Source organism: Mastigoproctus giganteus, chromosome 7 (genome assembly GCF_048544385.1).
Source record: "Mastigoproctus giganteus isolate SK-2022 chromosome 7, ASM4854438v1, whole genome shotgun sequence".
Classification (NCBI taxonomy): domain Eukaryota; kingdom Metazoa; phylum Arthropoda; class Arachnida; order Uropygi; family Thelyphonidae; genus Mastigoproctus; species Mastigoproctus giganteus.
In genome coordinates, this window is record NC_143581.1 from 26,295,420 (window position 1) to 26,318,123 (window position 22,704).

General features: G+C 34.7%; 1 protein-coding gene across 1 annotated transcript in view; it reads right to left on the reverse strand.

Moving 5' to 3' along the window:
* Positions 1–6,631: 6,631 nt before the first annotated feature.
* Pfdn4 (prefoldin subunit 4) overlaps positions 6,632–22,704 on the reverse strand; it is a 29,238-nt gene continuing 13,165 nt past the window's right edge. The window contains exons 3-5 of the mRNA XM_090378762.1: positions 15,655–15,719; positions 13,697–13,910; positions 6,632–7,100 (exon numbers count right to left, since the gene is read on the reverse strand). Coding sequence (XP_090234888.1) covers positions 13,709–13,910; positions 15,655–15,719 — 267 coding nt within the window. The 3' untranslated portion in view covers positions 6,632–7,100; positions 13,697–13,708. The remainder of the gene's footprint in view (positions 7,101–13,696; positions 13,911–15,654; positions 15,720–22,704) is intronic.

Below are 22,704 nucleotides of genomic sequence, written 5' to 3' on the forward strand. Positions count from 1 at the left end.
CATACTTTGTAAAAAGGATAGGTGGAATAGGACCAGGGTATGTCTGCCAGGGGCAAAGGTTGATGACGTTGTAGAGCGGATATCATCTTTTAAGGGCACAAAAGGTGATATAGTTGTACACGTTGGCACTAATGATATTAAGAGTAGGAGACCGGCGGAATTACTTAGCAAGTACAGGTCACTGTTGAAAAAAAGCCGTGAATTAGGGTTGAACTTGAAAGTGTCTGCAATTCTGCCCAGACACGATAGGAGGGAGTATATGATGAGAGCCTTGTCGATCAATTCGGCCCTGGAGGGATTGTGCAAGGCTCAAGGGGTAGAATTTTTTTCAGCCTGGACTGTACTTGTTAACAGGAGAGATTGCTTCTACAGGGATGGGATACACTTAAATAGAAAGGGTGCAAGAATATTTGCTGATGCTGTCGAGGCAGTGTTAGGTGGGTCGGAAAACTGCTAGTTGGGGGGGATACAAGGACTAATAGATTAACAGTAGCCAGTGGCAGAGGTGGAAGTGATTCTTGCACTGCTTCTATTGAAATGAGCAGAAGTCTGAAAAACAAGATGCAGGATATTTCAGAGACTGCTGGTAGTCATTGCGGTACAAGTAAACACATGGGTTGTGTTAGAGTAGCTAAGAATAGAAACAGGTGCATGTATACCTGCGTGTACACCAATGCTAGGAGTTTGGTAAATAAATTTGATGAATTTGAGGTATTGCTCAAAACATCAAAGGCAGATATTGTTGGGATATCAGAGACGTGGTGTCACACAGATATAAGTAATGCGGAACTGGAATTTGGGGAATACAATGTGTATAGAAAGGATAGACAGGACAGGAGGGGAGGAGGGGTTATGCTATTAATTAAGAAACACATAAAGTCCAAGGAAGTGAAGCCAGTCGACATCGATGGACAGGGCAGTGTCGAGTCAGTTTGGTGTGACATAAGCATAGGGAAATCAAAATTGAGAGTAGGAGTGTGCTATAGGCCTAATGACTCTGATGAGTATAATAAGATATTGTACAGGGAAATAGAGTGGGCCAGTAAATCAGAGAGTCTTATAATGGGGGACTTTAATTTCCCAGATATTGACTGGAATTTGTGGATTGGTCACTCGCACACTAGCAAGGCTTTTGTGGATTTATTGGATGATTGTTTTCTACATCAGCATGTTCGTGAGGCAACAAGAGGGAGCAATACTCTTGATCTGATTATCAGTAGTGATTCTTCATGCATTAAGAACCCGCAGATAAATGAACCACTAGGTGGCAGTGATCACAGTGTGTTGAAGTGGGATTTACTCAAGGAGGTAACTACCATCAGAGGTAAAGGGAAGGGTTTTTGTTTTCGTAAAGGCGACTATGATGGTCTGAGACAGTATTTAAATTCTATACAGTGGGACCAACTGATGATGTTACCAACAGCAAACTCAAAATGGGAAGCATTCAAGGAACTAATCTTGGAGGCTACCAGGCTTTACATACCAACTAAGAAATATTGTTCAAGGTTTAGGCCTAAATGGTTGTCAGATGAACTAATGAGACATATGGCAGAGAAGAAAAATGCATGGGATACATACAAATTAATGGGTGACATGGAAGCCTATGATAGATATAAGTTGGTCTGTAACCAAGTCACAAAGGAGATTAGGCAGGCAAAGGCAGACTATGAAAAATCCTTGGCAAAGGATGCAAAGAAAAACAGAAAAGAGTTCTTTACATACTTGAACTCGAAAAGGAAAGGGATGAATCAGATTGGTCCACTGGATATTGATGGTTCAACAGTTGAGGATCCTGCTCAGGTGGCTAACAATCTAAACGAGTATTTTGCATCTACATTCACGCATGAGGAGTTATTCAGGAAGGAGAATGATGTAGGTAAAGTAAACATTGGCAGTGAGCTGGATGATTTTGTAATAACTGAGAGGAAAGTGGAGGAGAGATTGTTGAGGATAAACATAAAAAAGGCACCTGGGGTGGATGGGATCTATCCAGTTATATTAAAGGAGGCAGCAAAGGAAGTATGCAAACCCCTAGCCATAATTATGAGAGCTTCTTTGGATTCAGGGGAGGTACCCATAGACTGGAGATGTGCAAATGTAACCCCAATTCACAAAGGAGGATCAAAGGCTGACACAAGTAATTATAGACCTGTTAGTTTAACTTCTGTTCCAGGTAAATTAATGGAGGCACTGGTTAAAGAAGCACTGCAGGATCATCTAGACAAGAATTCAGTTATAGCTCAGACGCAGCATGGTTTTGTTAAGGGCAGGTCTTGCCTGACCAATTTGATTGGATACTATGATGTAGTCACAAAAGAACTGGATGCAGGGAATAACTTTGATATTATATATTTGGATCTTAGAAAGGCTTTTGATACTGTTGCACATGGAAGACTGCTGCACAAATTGGAGCAGTGTGGCATTGGAGGCAAATTGCTGCTATGGATAAGGGGATGGTTGAGTGGCAGAAGACAGAGAGTGGTAATCAATGGACACTGCTCAACGTGGACTAATGTTATTAGTGGAGTTCCTCAAGGTTCAGTGTTGGGTCCGTTGTTGTTTTCGGTGTTTATGAATGATATTGATGATGGGATATCAAGTTTAATGTCCAAGTTTGCAGATGATACAAAGGACAATACTGACGCTAAGGACAATACTGACGCTATGCTGCTGCAACAGGATCTGGAAAGGTTGAACAGATGGGCTGAGAGGTGGCAAATGAGGTTTAACATCGACAAATGTAAAGTGCTGCATATGGGAAACAGTAACCCCAGAGCAACGTATCAACTCTGCGGTACTACACTGACAGTGGTGGAGAATGAAAAGGACCTGGGGGTAATTGTGCAGGCAGATATGAAGTTCTCTGAGCAGTGCAGACGAGCTGCAAGAGTAGCTCATGGTGTCTTGTCAATGATATACAGGAATTTTTCTAGCAGGGATAAGGAGGTGATTATTCCCTTGTATAAGGCAATGGTTAGGCCACATCTTGAGTACTGTATACAGGTCTGGAGGCCTCATTTCAAGAAGGATGTAGAGCTGCTGGAACGGGTACAGAGAAGGGCAACAAGATTAGTAAATGGAACAAAGGGTTGCTCTTACGAAGAAAGGCTTAAGTTTTGCAAATTACAGAGTTCGGAGACTAGGCACCGGCGAGGTGATCTGATAGAGGTGTATAAGGCTTTGAATGGTTTGAGCATGCTCAATGCCAATGGGATTCTTCATCTTTCTCAGAATAATCACCTCAGAGGGCATAAATTCAAATTGAGGAAGGACGGATGTCGTATAGATGTGCGGAAATTTGCCTTTGGCCAGTGGGTGGTTGGTTGGTGGAACCGACTTCCATCACTTGTTGTTGAAGTTGATAGCCTAAACAAATTTAAAGCTCAACTGGACAGGTATTTCGAACGAACGGAGGGGTGAAATGGGAGTGGGTTTTTTTTTTTTTTTTTTTTTTTTGGCTGATGCTGAATAAGCTTGCTTTCTTGCATCATATGCCTCTGCTAATGCTAATGCTAATTTACTACCCTCCCAATTTCCATATGATTGGCAAAACAGTACAAGGAAAGCTGTCATCATTTGAGGACCAAGACCTTAGGGTGACGACGAGCTAACTGAAAGATAGAGGGTAGTTATAAATGCCATTTTTCATAGCAGACTAGAAGAACAAGCGAAGTCCTCAAGAATTAGTGCCGGAGATCCCTTGTCAATGTCATTAATGAAGAAAACAAGAGGGGAGGCTCTAGCAGTGATCTCTGATAAACTTCTTGTTGTGCCAGTCCAGTATGAAGAATTTCATTTATAACTATGTTCCCTATCCTTTTAGCTTCTGATCAACCTAAGGATCTTCCCTGTAATTTCAACATGCTGCAGTTTATAAAATAGCCACTCATGGGATATGTGCTTAACTGAAGTCTAGGTATATAATGTGAAAGTTGTTTTTGCATCCAGCTGTTTTTATGGCCTTGTTGTAATAATTATCCAGATCAATACCATAAGATCTCCTCTTTACAAAGACATGCTGTAATTCCTTTAGGATTCCATTCTTATCATGGTGGTCATGTACTATGTCCTTGACCACAGACACCACACTCAATCTGCTGTAGAAGTCAAACTCACTGGTCTGTAACTTCCCATAACTTCATTATGTCTTTAGTGCTATGCATGCAACCTACCTTTGGGAGACATTACCCTCCCTTAGCCTCAGTAGCTTTTATTAGAGGTGCTTCTCAGGGATCATCATTTTATTTATTTTACAGCAGGATGAAGCCTGTTCCCTATTTCAATCCTGTATGCCTTATTTGCTACTCTGTCTGAAGATTTACAATTTCAGCATGATTTTGATTTTGTAACAATTGTTTAATGATTTTGATATTTGTCTATTTAATTTTCTCTTTTTTTTTTGTATTCAGGTATATGTTATGGTGATGACCATAAGTTAAACTGTTTTCCTCATTCTTAAGTCTATATGACAATGATTTCTTGTAGTCAGTTTTCAGCTGTCTTAACCCATAAATAGTTGTCTTGCAAATATGCTTTAATTATCTTATGATTCAGTGGCTGATGATAATTGGTAACTATCCCATGCTTTTCTCTTTTATTCCTCAATTAACCTTTCAGCTCTCTTTTTATCCAATTCTACACCTTTATTTTTTCCAGTAGAATGAATGTGTCAGTATCTTCCAGGGTAAATGCTTTAAACACTTCCATACAGTCACCTTTCCAGGTGAGAAAGTCCAAGAAATACCACAATCAGCCATAGTCCATCCCCACTCAAAAAAATTTGTATCTTTCACCTTTTTCTTTGACATAAAACTTTTGCTGGACACTACTCATTGGTTCTTGCATTGTACTGTTCCAGATTTATATAATGATAATTGTGTGAATGAACTACATACACTAGTAGTGCAAAAAATCAAGTATATTGTTAAATAACAGATGCTTCTTATGGTATACAGACCTTCTGTGTCATAAAGATTTTGTTTGAATATCAAAATAATATTAGAGAATGGTTAAAATTATGTGTGGTAAACAGATTAAAAGATAATCAAACCAAAATGTCTAAATATACGAATAACATGATCTGATATATCTAATTATTCAGCAAAGACATTTTCATTGGCTGAAAAATTCATACAAGTTAGATAAATTATTATTGCATATTATTACCATCCCAAATTTCATTAAAATTTGACTAATAGGAATCTGGCAATTAGTATTTCTTTGTCTGTCCATCCACACATATAGGCATACAGCTACGGTAATGAACAGGGTCACTACCAGATTCAGTCTATTTCACAAGTAAAGGGGCAATGGGGTTAGCAGATACTTTAATTTTTATATTAATTTTAAACGAAAGTAATCATGTAAATGTATAATGAAATAATGTATAGAATTGATTCTGATCTAATTTAGGTCTTGGTTGATAATAGAAATATATCTTCATTCATATTCTTTTACTCTACTGCAGTAATATCCCTCTACTAAGAAGTAGAGGTTGCTGGCATAGACTGTGTATGGTGATGACCAAGAGTTCATTCTCATTGCAGTAAAACTATTATTATTCAACTCTCAGCAGAAACAATTTTCATGAAATTTTATATCTGTCTCTTTTAGAAGAGTCTGTTGATCCTTCCCAAATTTCATTAAAATTGGACCAATGTAGTTTACACTTACATTTCCTTTTGAGAATAACAACACTAACTTCAAGCATAAGTGGGAATTCAAGTGTAAACTCCACCTCCATATCCTATAAATGTGGATGAAATTTCAACTTGCATTTCAACTTTAATGTGCTGAAAGGTACGCAACAAATAGTTCTCCTTTGTTAATGTTGAAGTGAGAATCACCATACTGTTTTGAATTTATTAACTACAATTCACTAAACATCAAGGCTGAAGTATTGATTGATATTTGTAAGAGAAAAAAAAAAAAAGTATATATATATTTTTTTTTTTTAAATGTAAAAATGTATATCTGGAATAACTCACTATTCTTCTCACCTGAAATAGACTAGCAACAGCTAGACTTTAGAATTTAACCAGTCAACAGGAATCAAACCCAGACTTCTTCATATGAGTGGCAGATGATGACATGACACACTGTGCCATTAGTTACTACAGAGGTAATGACAGTCAGAATATTCTAATCAGCTACATAAATAGCTTTTGTGCCTAAATACATAGCATCTATAACAAAAAAATATCATATAGCCATTGCATGCAAATAATTTTAGCTTATTTAATAAGGTAAAAGGCAGCTCATCATAACACAATTTGCTAAAAGAGAAACAAAATTAAAGCAAATCATAATAACAATAGTTGCCACTACCAAACGTGCTGTTAACTGCAAGCATTTAAAATCAATGATGATAATTATGGAAAAAAAAAAAAAAAAAATGTCTGTTAAACAATTAACAAGCACCACACACAAGTTAATTTTTATTAGCTGAACAGTTAAGCATTTCAAAATTATTATAAATTCCAAAACAGTATTGAAATAAGAATAAATAAAAGTCACAATATAGTATTATTTTTTGATCATCAATCTTTCCACATTATCAGATGTTCTTTGGAAGGGATAACTTAATTTTTTAAATTCTAGTTTTTATATATTTTCTTTTAATATAGTCTGATTCAAAAACTTAAAAATTTGCAGAGGTGCTGCTCATTAAAAATGTATAACTTAATGCTTCTGAAGTGAATACAGCATGTCATGCAACAACAAATGAAGAAAGCGAGTGAGAGAGAAATAAATCGAGATAAAGGTTGAAATAACAAAGGTAAATTGTTATATTCATGAAGAATTTTTATAATTATTATATCTTATTTATTCAGGCTCAGTCGGTGTATGAGTTTTTTTTTAGAATTTCGAAGTTTCATAATTAATGTTTTTGAGGGATAACAATAACTTTCATTATAATTCATATTCCTGTAAAAATGATACTGAAAATGTTTTAACTTTTAAACAAAAAGAACATATACCAAAAAAGCTGTCATATAAATTAAAAACAAAATTAGATTAATGGATTTTTCTGAATGTTCCACTTGCATGTGAAGTTCTAAATAGTTGAAATGAGTAGTGAATGCTGCGAGTAACATTACCTAAAAAGAAATATATATATTATATATATATTAAAAATTACACACAACACACATACATAAAATAAATAAATGCTCTAAGAATGCAACAGATCAGTGAATTTAAAAAAAGAATTAAATAAAAATTCTCAGTCCAGTGTTTAAAAAAAAACTTCTGATGAAATTTTCAAGCTCATTTATGGCATAGGAAGTCTGCCAGTAAAAAAACCAGACAAATTCTGTACAAAAAAAAAAAAAAAAAATCACTAAGATATTTTTGAGATTGGTCATTTCAAAGTTCAAAATACCCTCTCTCTGACTTTCAACACATCCCAATATCTCTGCCATGTTTAGAAAAATTCATCATTTTCTTAAGCCAATTTAGTGGACCATAACACTGTTACATGCATTAGCATATATGTGTAAAGTGCTCATTTTCTCCGCCATGTCAATCCACCTGCATGTAATAACTCAACTGCTAATGGATGGAGTTTCATAAAATTTTATGTTTTGCTCTTTTAGAAAATTTTGTCAAGCCATCCCAATTTCATTAAAATTGGATAAACAGGATTCCTGCAATTATTATTTCTTTGTCTATCTATCTGCATGTAATAACTCGATTCCCAATAGATGAATTTTGATGAAATTTTATATTTAGTTCTTTTTAGAGAGACTTGTTGAAATCTCTCAATTATTATTTCTTTTTTAGTACATATCATATAGGTTATCCATATACATGTACCATTATTATAGCTTAAGCACTTGATATTAGGTGCATTAGCATATATGCATAAAGTGCCTACATATTGTCCATTTGTGCACATGTCCACAAATAATAACTTGACTCCTAGTGTATTTCATAAAATTTTATATTCAGCTCTTTCAGAATGATTTGTGTTTTCTCAAATCTGATTAAAATAGGACCAATAGAAATCACGCAATTATTTTTCTTTTTTTTTCCCATGGAATTAACATAGGCTATCCACATACTGTATATTATAGCTGATGCACTGGATATTATGTTCATTGCCATGTGCTGGTTAGAGGAATCAATGGGCAATATGGCAGACACTCAAAAATTAAATGCTCTTGGTTCGTGCATAAAAGCCATTGCTTTTTGATAATTTTTTTTTAAATATATATATACATATATATCCATTATTTTAAATTAAATAAAACATAAGCCAGTAGTATGGCAAAAACTGTAGAGCGAAAATTAACATAAAAATAACCCAAATAAACAATCGAACGAAAAGAAAGAATAGATATAAATAGTAGCCCAGAAACCCTAATATAATTTTGATCTTTAACTCCAATTAACAAAAACTATACAAATTTTAGAATAATGCCAATTAGTTATTAATTTAGCGGTACCCCCCCGAGAGGTACCAGTTCCGAAAGACGTGAAATATCACCCAAAGAGGGTTAAAGGAACTACCAAACGATAACAAAATCAAAATAAACTAAAATAAAATAGAATAGACTGGACTTAATAGAATAGACTGGACTTAATGCTTAATTATTTTAATTTTTATTATAATTTAATTTTCGTCAACATTTATTATAATTCAATAGTAATGGGTCGATATGCTAATTTAGCAACGCCTGTGCTGCCATCTATTTCCTTTTTTCTTCAATATAAGCTGATTCAGCTTACAGTATGTCAGTAGTGTGGCTCTGCTTTAGAGTGCTGTCTGTTCTATAGTTTATTTTCGCTGCATAAGGACCACCGCCATGCAAATCCTCTGCATTGGTTGATCTATCGGAGAATGGAAGGGTGGTTTGGTTCTTCGATATTTCCGCCTTTGCGATGTTTTGTATGACGATTGAAATGCAGCGATTCCATGACCATTATTGGCCTCGTGGTCCTCTGTCGATATGGGGCATGATGGTCAGTCTATTCTATTTTATTTTAGTTTATTTTGATTTTGTTATCGTTTGGTAGTTCCTTTAACCCTCTTTGGGTGATATTTCACGTCTTTCGGAACTGGTACCTCTCGGGGGGGTACCGCTAAATTAATAACTAATTGGCATTATTCTAAAATTTGTATAGTTTTTGTTAATTGGAGTTAAAGATCAAAATTATATTAGGGTTTCTGGGCTACTATTTATATCTATTCTTTCTTTTCGTTCGATTGTTTATTTGGGTTATTTTTATGTTAATTTTCGCTCTACAGTTTTTGCCATACTACTGGCTTATGTTTTATTTAATTTAAAATAATGGATGTATTTCAGCTTCATATGGAGGAATTGCATGTCGCTGCCTCTAATGAATGCTTAATTATTTCTTCATTTTATTATAATTTAACTTTATTTAATATATTTCAATGATAGTATATATATACATATATATATATATATCATAAACTATTACTATTCTCATACATCTGAATTGTAACACTATGTGCAAATTAGCTAATTTGTTCTGAATGTTTCAAATTTATTAAAACTGAGAGATTCCTTTAAACTTTTTTTTGTTTTGGAAGCGCAAAAATAAAATAAAATAAATAAATAAATAAAATTAGATTTAAAAAAAGATGTACTAGACAAGATTAGGTCAAAGTCTATTCACCTGACAATCTGTATTCACTCACCTGAAGATCTTTAGAAATGAACAATGTGCTCACCTGAAGATTTGTGGAAATAAACCTTGTTATGATTCAAAATTCCACTTTTTTAGCCAAAGTTTCAGTCTGTTTGATATATTTTGGGAAACATTCCCAAACTTGAAGGTATAATCCTTGACTGACTGTTGTTTTATGGAACAAGAAGCTCATTATGGACAATTGCCTTATCAGAAAATGAAATCAGCATACTGGCATTATGACATTAACTTTGCCATGAATTTATTTAGCATAATAAATGCATGGCAAATCCAGCTTTTTTCTGCAGGATCATCTCTGTCAAATGGATAATTGCCCATCATCCCCTCTGTTTTTGAAATCTCTTAAATCCACCTAGAACTGCTCCAGGGCTTGTTGTTGTTGTTGTTGTGATGAGCAAAACTGGTCAGGTGTTGTAACTAAATATAAGTACAGTAACAGTAATAAAGCTGTAGGCCAGAGATTCTCAACCATGATGACACCAGATTATGAAATACTCTATTCAAACTAGTGAATAGATTATTCCTTAGTTTGAATTATTGGCATTCTTTTTGAAAACCAATAATTCAAACTTTTCTTATGGTAATTGCTCTTGAAGTATGTCACAAATACAGCAAGCCCCCGTTATAACGCGGTTCGCTTTACGCTGATTCGCTATAACGCTGTGTTTATATTATAACCCGTATCTGACTATAACGCTGTCACAGATCACTATAACGCTCTTTTACAGATTGCATTTTTGGAATATTTAACGAAATCGTTTCATTTGATGGAGTCGATAGCTTGAAAATGAATAGCAAAACAGCATTAAAACGTTTCCCACGCTCAGTGAAATTTTCTCGCACACTAATTAAATTGTAGTACCATGACTTGTTACGTATTCCGAGATCAACATTTTAAAAAATGAACAAGTATATTGCTTGTAATATTTGCGTTATATGCATTTATCCGAAGTATAGTCATCACACTGTACAGTATTAGACATCGTGCGTAACGGACAGTTTACTTGAACATTGTATCTTAATTAATGCAACCAACGCAGTTACATTTTCGAAGAGTTAATAATGGCCGATAAGAATGAAAAAGCAATGTCTGAGTGCAGTACGAAGACTATAAATTTAAGAAAAAGACTGAATTTGAAAATTAAATTAGACGTTTTGAAGCGAATCGATTCCGGTCCAAGACAAGCGGATGTGTGCCATAAGACTTGCAAATTTAACTGTATGAACAATTATAAAAAAATAAAGAATTAACTTTAGCAGCAGGAAAGATAGCTATTCCACTGCAAGCAACTAGTGCTAGGCTGGTTATTAGGATTGAAATGGAAAGACTTTAACTAATTTTATTGAAGATAATATCCAATGCAGAATTCAGTTTAGTTAAATATTATATAAAAAAAAAAAAAAAGAAAGAGAGAGAGAGAGAGAGAGATTAGTCAATATGATGATATGAAGAAAATTCACCTAAAGAAAAAAAAAATGTGGAACCGTTCAAACTGGTAACGGCTGGTTGAATAGATTTAAAATCTAGGGAGAAGCAGCAAGATGAAGGAGCTGAAACTTTCAAAAAAGAACTTGTTAAAATTATTGAAGAGGGGTATTGTGTGTTATACTTCTCAACAAGTTTATAACATAGATGAAACAGGACTTTTGTGGAAACAAATGCCTAAAAGAAGTTTCATATTGAAAGAATCAAAAACATGCCAGGTTTCAAAGCGGCGAAGGATCGGGTGACTTTATTGTTGGGTGGTAACGCTGCGGGGGATTTAAAATTAATACCCCCTTTAGTTTATTTAGAAGAGGGCCAAAGTTCAACCCAAAATCGACACATTTTTCATGATTAAATTCATCAATTAAATTAAATCAATTAAAATTAATTTAGATCAATTAAATTCATGATTTTATTGGAATTTTAAGTTTAATTTTGATACGTAAGTAGCTACCACATAATTATATACGTATGTAATGCAGAATATTTTATATGTACAAATATTTGAATATTAAATATTTTGACCGACATCTGTGCATCTTTTCACTACCATTTATTGTTGATTAGGAAATATCCTATGTCACCAACCGCAACTTACAAATACATACGTTACTTTATGGGAATGCGGAGCTCGGTTAGCGCGGATTCACTTAGCGCTCTGTTTTTCTGGAACGAATTATCAGCGTTAACCAGGGGTCACCTGTACAGTGCTTTTCACTCCAAGGGTACCTTGAGAAAAACTTTAAAAAGCATTCAAAAGTTTGAGACTCACTGCTGTAATCTTTACATTATTCTTTCTAAACTTGTAGGCTTTTTCTCCAATCCATTAAAAATTTAAGCTGATTAAGACTTTATCACCCATTTTTTTTTTTTTTTTTACAAGAAATAAAACTTCATTAAAACACATACTACCATGAAAAATTCAACTGATATTATCAGATACCATATAAAAAGCAACTCTTACTTTACTGTGCCACAGTGACATAGCTATCCATATTCAGCCTGTGTAAAGTGTAGGAACCAATCTGCACAAGAGATCCACTAAGAAACAATAAATCCATTTTCTTCAAGAAACTCTTTGTAGAAGGAAAGTTCAGAAAGCAAGGTACACAATGGTCTATGTCAATTCATTTATTTACACAGCGTTACAGCACTGCATACAGACTGGAGGCAAAGAACTATATTGCTAAATGCCTGTATGGTTTTTTCTTTTGTTTTTTTAAGCATAAATAGATTTTAATGCCAGATGTTGTAACATAAAGGCCTTTACAATACAGTGAAGGGAAAAAGTGATAACATTTAGTGAGTGTGTGAATTTACAAAATAATTATAATAGTTATAATTATTTACTAGTTATAATGAACACTCTTACTTTACATATGATTCATAGTTAATTAGAAATGCCATTTTTGATAATATCTAAATGATCACGATCAGGAATATAATTTCTAAGAATGTAACTTGCCTTAAGTCACATTTACTTTATTTCTAGATTGAAGATAATGTGTCGCAACTTAACATTAAAACTTTTATTTAAAATATTTCATTACATTTACCAATACACTGAAATTGGATACAACTACAACAAAAGTTATGAACATATGATTTTTGATATGTCTCATGTCTCTTTTGATGTTAGTTGAATAAGAATAAAAATCAACAAAAAAAAAAGGCAGCTAATTCTGACAGAATTTCATTTGACCAAAAAAATACATCCATATTACAATTATTATAATACATCCTATAATCGGTTCTGAAAAACAAAATGAAATGCTGTTTTGGTAGAATATTTTACATGTAATTGTGATATTAGCACTAGCTCTTTTTAATTTGCTAATTTTATAGGCACAGAGAAAATTAAGACGATTGAAAGGGAGAATTTCGAAGAAAACACATTTTATAGTATGTATGAACCAGAATGCTAAACTTTTGCATTGAAACATTGTCAAAATCCTTAAAAATTTAAACAACATCAATATGCCTGCATGTAAAAACTAAAGGTTAAGAACTGTTGAGTTAAACCGATCTTTTATAGTAGCAACTTTGGAGACATGGTTTAAACTACATATGAAGCATTTTACATTGAAAAATATTCATATTAAGACTTTATTATACTATATGCATGCCAATTTATTGTTAAAAACCACATTCTATGATAAAAATGTTATTTTACAAAGCATATCAAGAGCACAACTTCAATAAATATAAAGTAGGGCTGTGATCCTGGTTATGTACACTAGCATGCACATTGCACAACCAAATCCATATACTGCCACAAAAAACTGCGCAGCCCATTAACTGTTGCGCTGATATATCAGCTGTAATAAAGTATTTAAAATAAAGTTATAAACCCATTTGGTACCAACTATACAGAGTATAAATAAAAAATTTATTTATTTAAAACTTACAAGAAAACTGGTGGCATCAAAGCTTTAATATAAGAGCATTCCTAAACTTTATATATAATCATATTATTTTAATTTTATTAGGCTCTAAATTACATTAGGCATTTTTAAAGCAATTACATACCATATTATTCCATTAGCTTTCATCTGGTTCCAAATTAATGTTATTGCCAAACTTAGCATACAATTGAACCTTTAAGTCTGACATAACTTGTTTGATACCATCCCTCTGTAGTTGTAGATACTCAATTTCACCCTTTATAACTTCTTTGGTATTATCTAACATTTGTTGTGTGTCATCCATAACCATGTTTACAAAAACTTCACCTAATAAATAAGTTCACATTTGTTAAGGTTGTAAAATACCATGCATAAAAAGTGGATTATTTTTTGATAACTGCATAATAAATGTAGATAATAAATTTAATAATATGATTACAAATATAATGCAACAAAAATATGAACCTACAAGACACACTCTATTACTAAGGGGTTCTAATAATATTTGCATAAGCTTCCTCATTTTCTGTTTTCACTTCTGTCACTGAGGCTATCTATAAAGAGAGCCCTCGTATTTTTTAAATTATTTTTTGATATCCCAATTTAATTTTATAATTTTATTAAGTTAATTTTTTTGGCATGTGATTAGTGGGTCAACCTTTATAGTAATCTTAATAATTCGTCAACGTAATTACTAAACAATATGTATTTAATTTTTATTATGACTAATGTGGAGTGATGTAGACATTCAATAGCACAACATGTATGTTTAGCAGAGCACTTTTAAAGAATTCTTAAGTGTTTAATAAATGGTTGTTTATAGACTCTGCAGACTTCAGCATTTTAAGTAACACAATGAAACACACTTAAACATCATAAGATATTTAGAGGTTATGATGCAGATTTACTGTTCATGAGCATTATTGTGGAACTAAACAAATTCAACATTTAGTGATTTATATATATATATATATATACATATTTTTTTTTTGCAATAGCAAATAAAGTGGTATGGTCTCTACTCATTATGGTTTAGCTTAAACAGCATTAACAATAAGAACAGATGCATGTATAGGCTTGTCATTTTTAAAAGCTGATGAATAACTTTTCCTACTGGCTTAGTGCCAAATTATACTCATTTTTCAAACCCCCCCCCCCCAAGCAATAACATTTACTGAAAGATTTGGGCTGAATATTTGCTATAATGGTAATTAGGACTGCTATAGCCCTAAGCAAATATTCATAATGCCAATTCTTAGAATTTTTTTTACATATGTGCAGGTTTAAAACTGCTAATGAAGTATATTTCAAAGTGGTGATTTTTTTAAACTCAGTTTTGATGTTAAATTGAATGAATTTTCTTCTGATGAAGCAGAGGTGGAGTCTGAAGATGCTATTCTACCACTATAAATTAACAAACATCTGCAAAATCAGTATATGAGTTAACAAACAGAAAAAAAAAAAATAAATAAATAAAGTGGGATAAAGAAGCAAAGTGTGCTCATCCCTCCCCCCTGTGTACGAAATCTGTTGAAATAATTTTCTCTTGGTAATTTTTAAACCTAAACTACTAAGATTAAGATTTGCCTTAAAATTATGAAAATTATTGCGTTATAAAGTGGCATGCTTCGGTAAATCTCTTCTCAAAATATGAACTAATTTTCTACTTTTATATACCAAGAATGACTTACAAGTTTAAAAGAGCAATAACTCTTCCTTGGCCCTCTTAATTTGTAATTTATTAAAGATATTTATAATTTATCAGAGACAAATTGCAATGCTAAAAAAATTTGCAGTGTGAAAATAATTTCTTGGACATATTAATTCATTTTGCTAATGGCATTTGGAACTAAAAATAACATGCACTACTGTACGATGAATATTAATCAGTAATATTCCCACAAAACAATATCAAAAGACATTTTCTAAGTAATATAATCCAAACGATTCTAGGTTTTTCAAGTCTAGAATTGTTCATTCAAGTATGTAATTCTAGAGCAACAATGATTGAAACAAGAATTATTTTTAAAGAAACAGATTAAAAAACTTTTTAAACTGTAGGTATTAAAATATAAAGGATATGGAACAGTCACAGGCTCTTCTAAGATGAGTTCATCAGCTGCATCTTCCAAATTTTGTAGCTCTTTCTATAAAATAATATTTAATTTTTTTTTTATTTGCAGATATTACACTGGATACATTAGTATTACAGATTACTGTTGATAGGTCAGTAATCAAAATGTGAACACACTGCAACAGTATTATATAACCTATAAGCTGTATGTGGCTTAGTGATATTCTTGTGGTTTCTGTAGCCACCGTTAGGGGGAATACTAGAGTATTCTGTGGTGACAGCACCAAAGAATGCTTTTTTCTTTTTCAAAATGAAAATTCCCAAACAACAAATGGTATTAGAACCATCAGAACCTACAGTACTGTGCATGGGTGAAGGTGGAGAAGAAGAAGAAACTATACATTTTTGGGAAATATGTGAAGAAAGGTTGTTCCAGGTTGTTCCAAATCAGAAAGTGACCATGGAAAACAGATGCAGCAGAAACTGGAACATCTATAAGACAGAGCGAGGAGCCTTCATAAAGAGACAGTTCATTAATTAATGAGACTGCCCTCTTATGAATGGAGACTAGAAGCTTAAGAGAGCTTTTGGAGGCACCACCCCACGTGTGAGAACAACATTCCATGGTTTTGTGATCAGCAGAGTTGTACAGAGTGGGTAGTAATTTTTTAGAAGAAAAATAATGCCAAGCGCAAAAATAAAACCAATCTTCTTGATGCAGAAGAAGCAATATTTGTGATGTGCTTATGCCAAGTCAGGGTAATCCCCAAAGAGATGTGATTTTGTTTAGAAATCGTGAGTATTATCAAGGATGGCATTGGAGCAGACTCTTTTATGTAATCACTTCAGTTAATGTTATTCTTGCACCATGAGAGACAGCAACTCCACTTGCAGAAGCATATAATTGAAGAACAGTGTGCTGTTGTGTCTTCTGTATGAGTCTGTATATATCCTCAGCAGAATGTATTTTGTCATTCTGCCAAGGATAACCACAGAAAAATGCTTCACATGTATGGCAAGAACTGTTTATCATGAAGGCTGTTTACAACTGGATTGAAAAATTTCACAAGGACATCTGATACTTCAGGACAACGCCAGATCAGGGTTTCAGGTTGAACTGAAAGTAATTAGCTATGGTTCTAGTGGGATCAATGATCTCAACTGATATGTAAGGACTGATGATATAGTGCTCGATATATCTATGGTTTGGTCTACACTCAGTGATCAGTGAATTATGATCACTCTAACTATAATGGATTTTATACTGCATAGCTCGCAGTATAAAAAGCCAAACAGCTTCACATGCTACAGCAGGGGCAATTTGCTTCGTAATGCAAGCCAAAGTAATAAAGTAGCAGTTAAGAGACGTAGCAAATATATCAGAGTTTCAAAAGAGCACGACTGTGGAAGATTGTGTGGCGGGTGCTTCCATATCAGAAATGGCATGCCTTGTCGGTTGCTCGTAGCACGCTGTGGTTAAGTGCAAAACAATGGTGTTGAATGGGCCAAACCACCTCCGACAACAGAACTGTGATGGATTACGCTAGGTGGATGTTCCTGGTGAGCGAAGGGTGCAGTGTACTGTATAGGATAAATGGCAAGTCACTGGGCAACAGTTGACACTACAATACAATATGGGGAATGCAAGAACAATTTCCTAAATGACAACACGCCGCACACTCAGACATATGGAGTTCCACAGCAAATGACCTAAGAGATACCCTCTCCTCACCATTGATCATCATCATCAACAGTGAATGCTGTAGTGTCAACAACATGCTGGTTGGACACTAGAGGATTGTAAATAAATGTGCTAGTCAGATGAATCCAAATACCTAGTGCAACTTGCTGAAGGATGCCTTCATGTTTGTTTGTTTGTTATTTGGTTTTTAGGAGCATTAGCAACTAAGGCCATATTGCTCCAGGGATATGCGGTGGTCATTCCCTGACCTTTCCGCATCCTCCGTATTTGATGGTCACGGGCTTGAACCCCAGTCTAATCAAGAAGTGTGTGCTACGCACTGCTGCTCCTGCCCACCTGGTTATGGAGGCGGCCTGCCTTCATGTGTGGTGCAAGCAACCCAAGTCTATGGACCCATCATGCATGTTTTGCTTGCAAGAACTAGGACCCCTGGTGCATAAGGACTCACATTTCATTGGTGAGGTCTACTGGCAACTCTTAGGAGACCACATGCACACTCTGCTATTTTGCAATTTTTCCCAGACAGAAACAGGATCTTTTAAGATGATAACTTGCTTTGTGTCATTGAGCCTGCACTGTGCATAAGTGGTTCAAGGAACACAGTAAAAATATCACCCACCTTGACTAGCCTTCAAATTCGCATGACCTCAATCCAACTGAATACCCGTAGAATGTTTTGGAATGGGATGTGATATGTATGGACATATAACCATCATCTATTCCAACACTGTGGAAAGCCTTGCAGGTAGCATGACTGCAGATCCCTACAGATGTCTTCAGACATCTAGTGGAGTCAATGTCTAGGCAAACAGTGGCTATCTGTGCGAACGGTGACTCAACATGGTATTAGGCAGGTAGTCACAATTCAGCATAATGCATGATTACCTCAACTTTTGAAAAGCATGTAAGAAATGGATTCCCAAGGAACTGAACTAAAATGAACTGCATGGGACTTGAACTGGAATACCTCCATTGCTATGAGCAGAGATCAATGACAAGCTGAATAGGTCAGTCACCAGTGATAAACTATGGGACCATCACTTGCAATTCAAACTGAAATGTACATCAATGCAATAGAAGCATCCTGGTTCACCTCGAATAAAGAAGTTTAATTAGGAAGAAGTTTAATAATAATAATAATAAAAGCTTAAAGCTGTGCCATCAGCAGAGAAGCAAACAGCAACTGCTATTTGCTTTTCACCCATCTAGATTGGCCTCCAAATTTGCCTGACCTCAATCCAATCGAACACCTGTGGGATGTTTTGGAACGGGAAGTGAGGTACATGGACACGTAGCGGTCATCTATTCTGACACTGTGGAAAATCTTGCAGGTAGCATGATTGCAGATCTCTACAAATGTCTTCACACATCTAGTGGAGTCAATGCCTAGGTGAATAATGGCTCAATATGGTATTAAGTAGGTGGTCATAATTCAGTGGTCACTCAGTGTATAGCATAATGCATGATTACTTCATCTTTTGAAAACTGTGTAAGAAATGGGTTCCCAAGGAACTAAACCTAAAATGAATTTCAGCTGGAACATCTCCATTGCTATTGGTGGGGATCGATGAATAGGTCAGTTAACAGTGATGAACTGTGGATTCATCACTTGCAACTGAAATTCAAATGTGCATCAATGCAATAGAGGCATCATCCTGGTTAACCCTCAATAAAGAAGTTTAATTAGGCAGGATATTCAATTAGAAGTCTAATAAAAAAAAAAAAAAAAGCTTAAAGCTGTGCCATCAGCAGAGAAGCAAACAGCAACTGCTTTCTGAGACTGGCATGGCATCCTTATACATTTTCAAATGCCTAGAAAAATAGTATATGTTACATGATATTACACACTTCTGTAGGAACACAGGAACTTGATTTAAAGAACGGCTATTGAGACATAAGTACACTGCTGCAAGGCTGCATATAGCATGAGTAATCCTAGGGATCATTCATGATTTGGAGTGGTTTTAAGAACCATTTCCTTCCCATTTGCTAGATGAAAACTGAATACATTGGTCAAGCAACTTTCACCAGCGGCTGGCTAATTTGGCCACAGTGAGAAGAAAGCCCAAAGCAGTCTCTGCCCTCCTCAGTCTAGAAGAAAATCAAGCTCATGACCTCACTGAGAAGTCATGAACTTGAGTCTAGGAAAATGTTCTTAATATTTTAATCATCTTTCCCACTGACCTTGCACCTAGCAATTTCCATTTGTTTTCTCCACCGATAATGCTGAGGTTGGAAAGGATGCAGCATATGCCTAGTTATGACAGCAGTCAACATCTTTTTACACACTAAGTCAGAATCTGAAGAACAGATGTGGCAAGTGTATAAATGTTTTTAGTGATTATGTTGAAAAATAAATGTTACGTTTATTTTTCAGTACATGAAAATATAAATGTAAATATGAAATTGATTTTAAAGTCAATTTCATAATTACCTCTTTTTATTCCCTTTGTGATTTACTGATTCTGTTCCCCCCAAATGATAAACACACTGAATTTTAATCCATACATAAGTAAATGGTATGTTAGCTTCACAGTGTACACATACTCCCCAATTTCCCAGCCATGTTCTGGTTACAGATGAATCATGCCTTACAGCAAATGGAATTCTCAACTCTAAATTCATTCATACCTAGGCCGGTCAGCAAGGTTTCAGGAATGGCATACCTATGTTTTCTGTGGAACAATTTGCAGGAACTGTTCGAAGACATACTCATCCTCTCAACCTTAAACCCATCCATGATACGAAGTACTATAGGTTCTAATACCTCTCATGCTTGGGATTTTCATAAAAAAAAAAAAAAAAAAAAAGAAGGAAATTGGCACAGGTCTTGGTTTACTCCCAACAGTACACTAACCCACTGGACAATGGCTTTAACAATCATCAGATCTCACTCACGCCCTTAGATTGCTTTGTGTGGGATCACATGAAATCTGTATATCATTCCACTCATATTATCATGCAAGACAAACTGAGAAATCACATTCTGGAAGTGCTGAAACCATTAAGAACAGCCTTGAAATGATTAAACATGACAGAGAATCATAGATTCATCATGCTGAATACTGCATTGAACAAAATGTAAATAACTTTGAACTGCTTTAGATATTTTGCTTTTAGAGGTTTATTTCAGTTTCTTTGTAATTTATGATTAATGTTCAATGTCTTGGATACAGTATAAAGACATTTGACAGATGTCTATGGGAATTTTTTTTTATTTTTAGCTGTAGAATATGCTCCTATATTTGTTTTATAGAAATCAAGTTTGCTGAGCACACATGATTTGAAATAAAAGCCAAAGCCAACTGAACAAATGGTTTTGGTTTGCTTCAAATAATTTTTTTCACATTTGCAAGGTAATATTTTCATTAGTCACACTGAATTATAATTTTCACAAAATTTTACTTTTCCTTTAAGCTATTTGCTGTTGGAAATTATGTCAATTTGTGCAACTAAACTTTGTATTTGTTTATTTTACTGTATGATTGTAAATCAAAATTATACTGATCACAGCTTGAATATTTTGACAAGAAAAAAAAAAAAAAACATAATTTAAATTTCATCACTTAATAAATTTCAGAAAAATATTATAAGCTTGTATGTTATGTACTCTGTACAATCAACAGGGTTGCTAAAATTAAAGTATCCCTATATAGAGGGCTCTGGAGCGAGTTTTAAGGCTCGTACTGAAGAGAAATTTGGACAACAGGTACAATAAAGAATGCACTCACCATTTATTGGAAATAAAAAAATAAAAAAAAAGTTACAAAATTTGTCACTATATGGCGCATAACTATCTTAATTTCGATTATGAAAATAACGTACGTTATTTGCATAATCGTAAGTTATTGCCACAGTGCCACTACTCAGTTCTACTGTACTATATAAAAGCAAAGCAGTCTCTTCAAAATCATACAGTAGATTTGACCTATGACTGTTTGTGCTGTCCGCAAAATGATTGTGAAATTTTAAGTGACAGGACATCTTGGTGTTCAACCAGGTAGAGGTCGAAAACGAGTGAACTCCTCTCGTGTTGAAGATGTGGCTATGGTTGTCGTAGATTTATCAAGTCAATCTCCAAGTGGTAGTGCAAGTATGCCAGCTGTTTCTCATGAAGTGAACATGCCATATTCCACTGTAAGGCTAGTAATGCGCCAGGTGTTGTGGTACTATCCTTACAAGATGCACAGGCTACAGCAGCTAAAGCATGGTGATGCAGATATTCATTTCACATACGCACTTCAGTTTCTGGCACGAATGACAGTGGATATCACTTGGCCCTGGAACATTCTTTGGAGTGATGAAGCCCACTTCTGTTTAAATGGACAAGTGAATATGCACAACTGTCACATTTGGGCAACAGAAAACCCCCGAGTTATCCAAGAGGTCCCATTGCATTCTCCAAAAGTGACAGTGTGGTGTGGATTTACGGCCACATTGATGATTAGGTCATATTTTTTTGAACAGGTAACACCGACTGGACCCAGCACCTTTTCCGTCACTGGACAGCGATATTATGAAATGTTGGCAAATTTCGCAATACCAGAGCTGCAACAGTGTGGGTGCCTTCAGGATACCATATTTATGCAAGATGGTGTGCCACCCCACATCCACCGTTGTGTCCAAAGATTGCCAAGGCAACACTTTACAGATGAATGGGTCTTTAGCCATTGTTTCCAGATATCTTGGCCACCCCAATCACCAGACCTCATCCCATGTGACTTCTGGTTGTGGAGTTTTTTGAAGAACCAGGTGTATCAGGAAGGATGTCAAAATCTGTCAGATCTGAAGGACAGCATTAGACGTCATGAGCTGACGATTCCAGTTGACATGTTACATTCTGCTGTAGAAAATGCTGTTCTTCGAATGAAAACTGTTGTTGACCAAAATGGAGGACACATTGAACAATTGTAGCGCTGTTCAAGTGATTTGTATTGCCACGGCACCATATAGTGACAAATTTTGTAAGAAAATTTTTTTTCCCAATAAATGGCGAGCGCATTCTTTACTGTACCCATTGTCCAAATTTCTCTTTAGTACAAGCCTTAGAACTTGTTTCAGAGCCCTCTACATATGGATACTTTAATTTTAACAACCCTGTATATTCAAATTCTGCTTAAGAAACCGTTTCTGATCTATTATGCTAGCATCTTATGATTAAACCAATTATGTCAGCACCTTATGATTAAATCAATATTTCAATTCCACAGGGTAGTACTCTTTTGCCATTCTCTACCATTAATGCAATTGCTGCTCATCACTTATGCTGATGATATTAAAATTTGTCTATCTCCATCTTACTTCAGAAGGCACAGCAAAACAACTCAAAAATTATTAATAATGCCATTGCTATGGT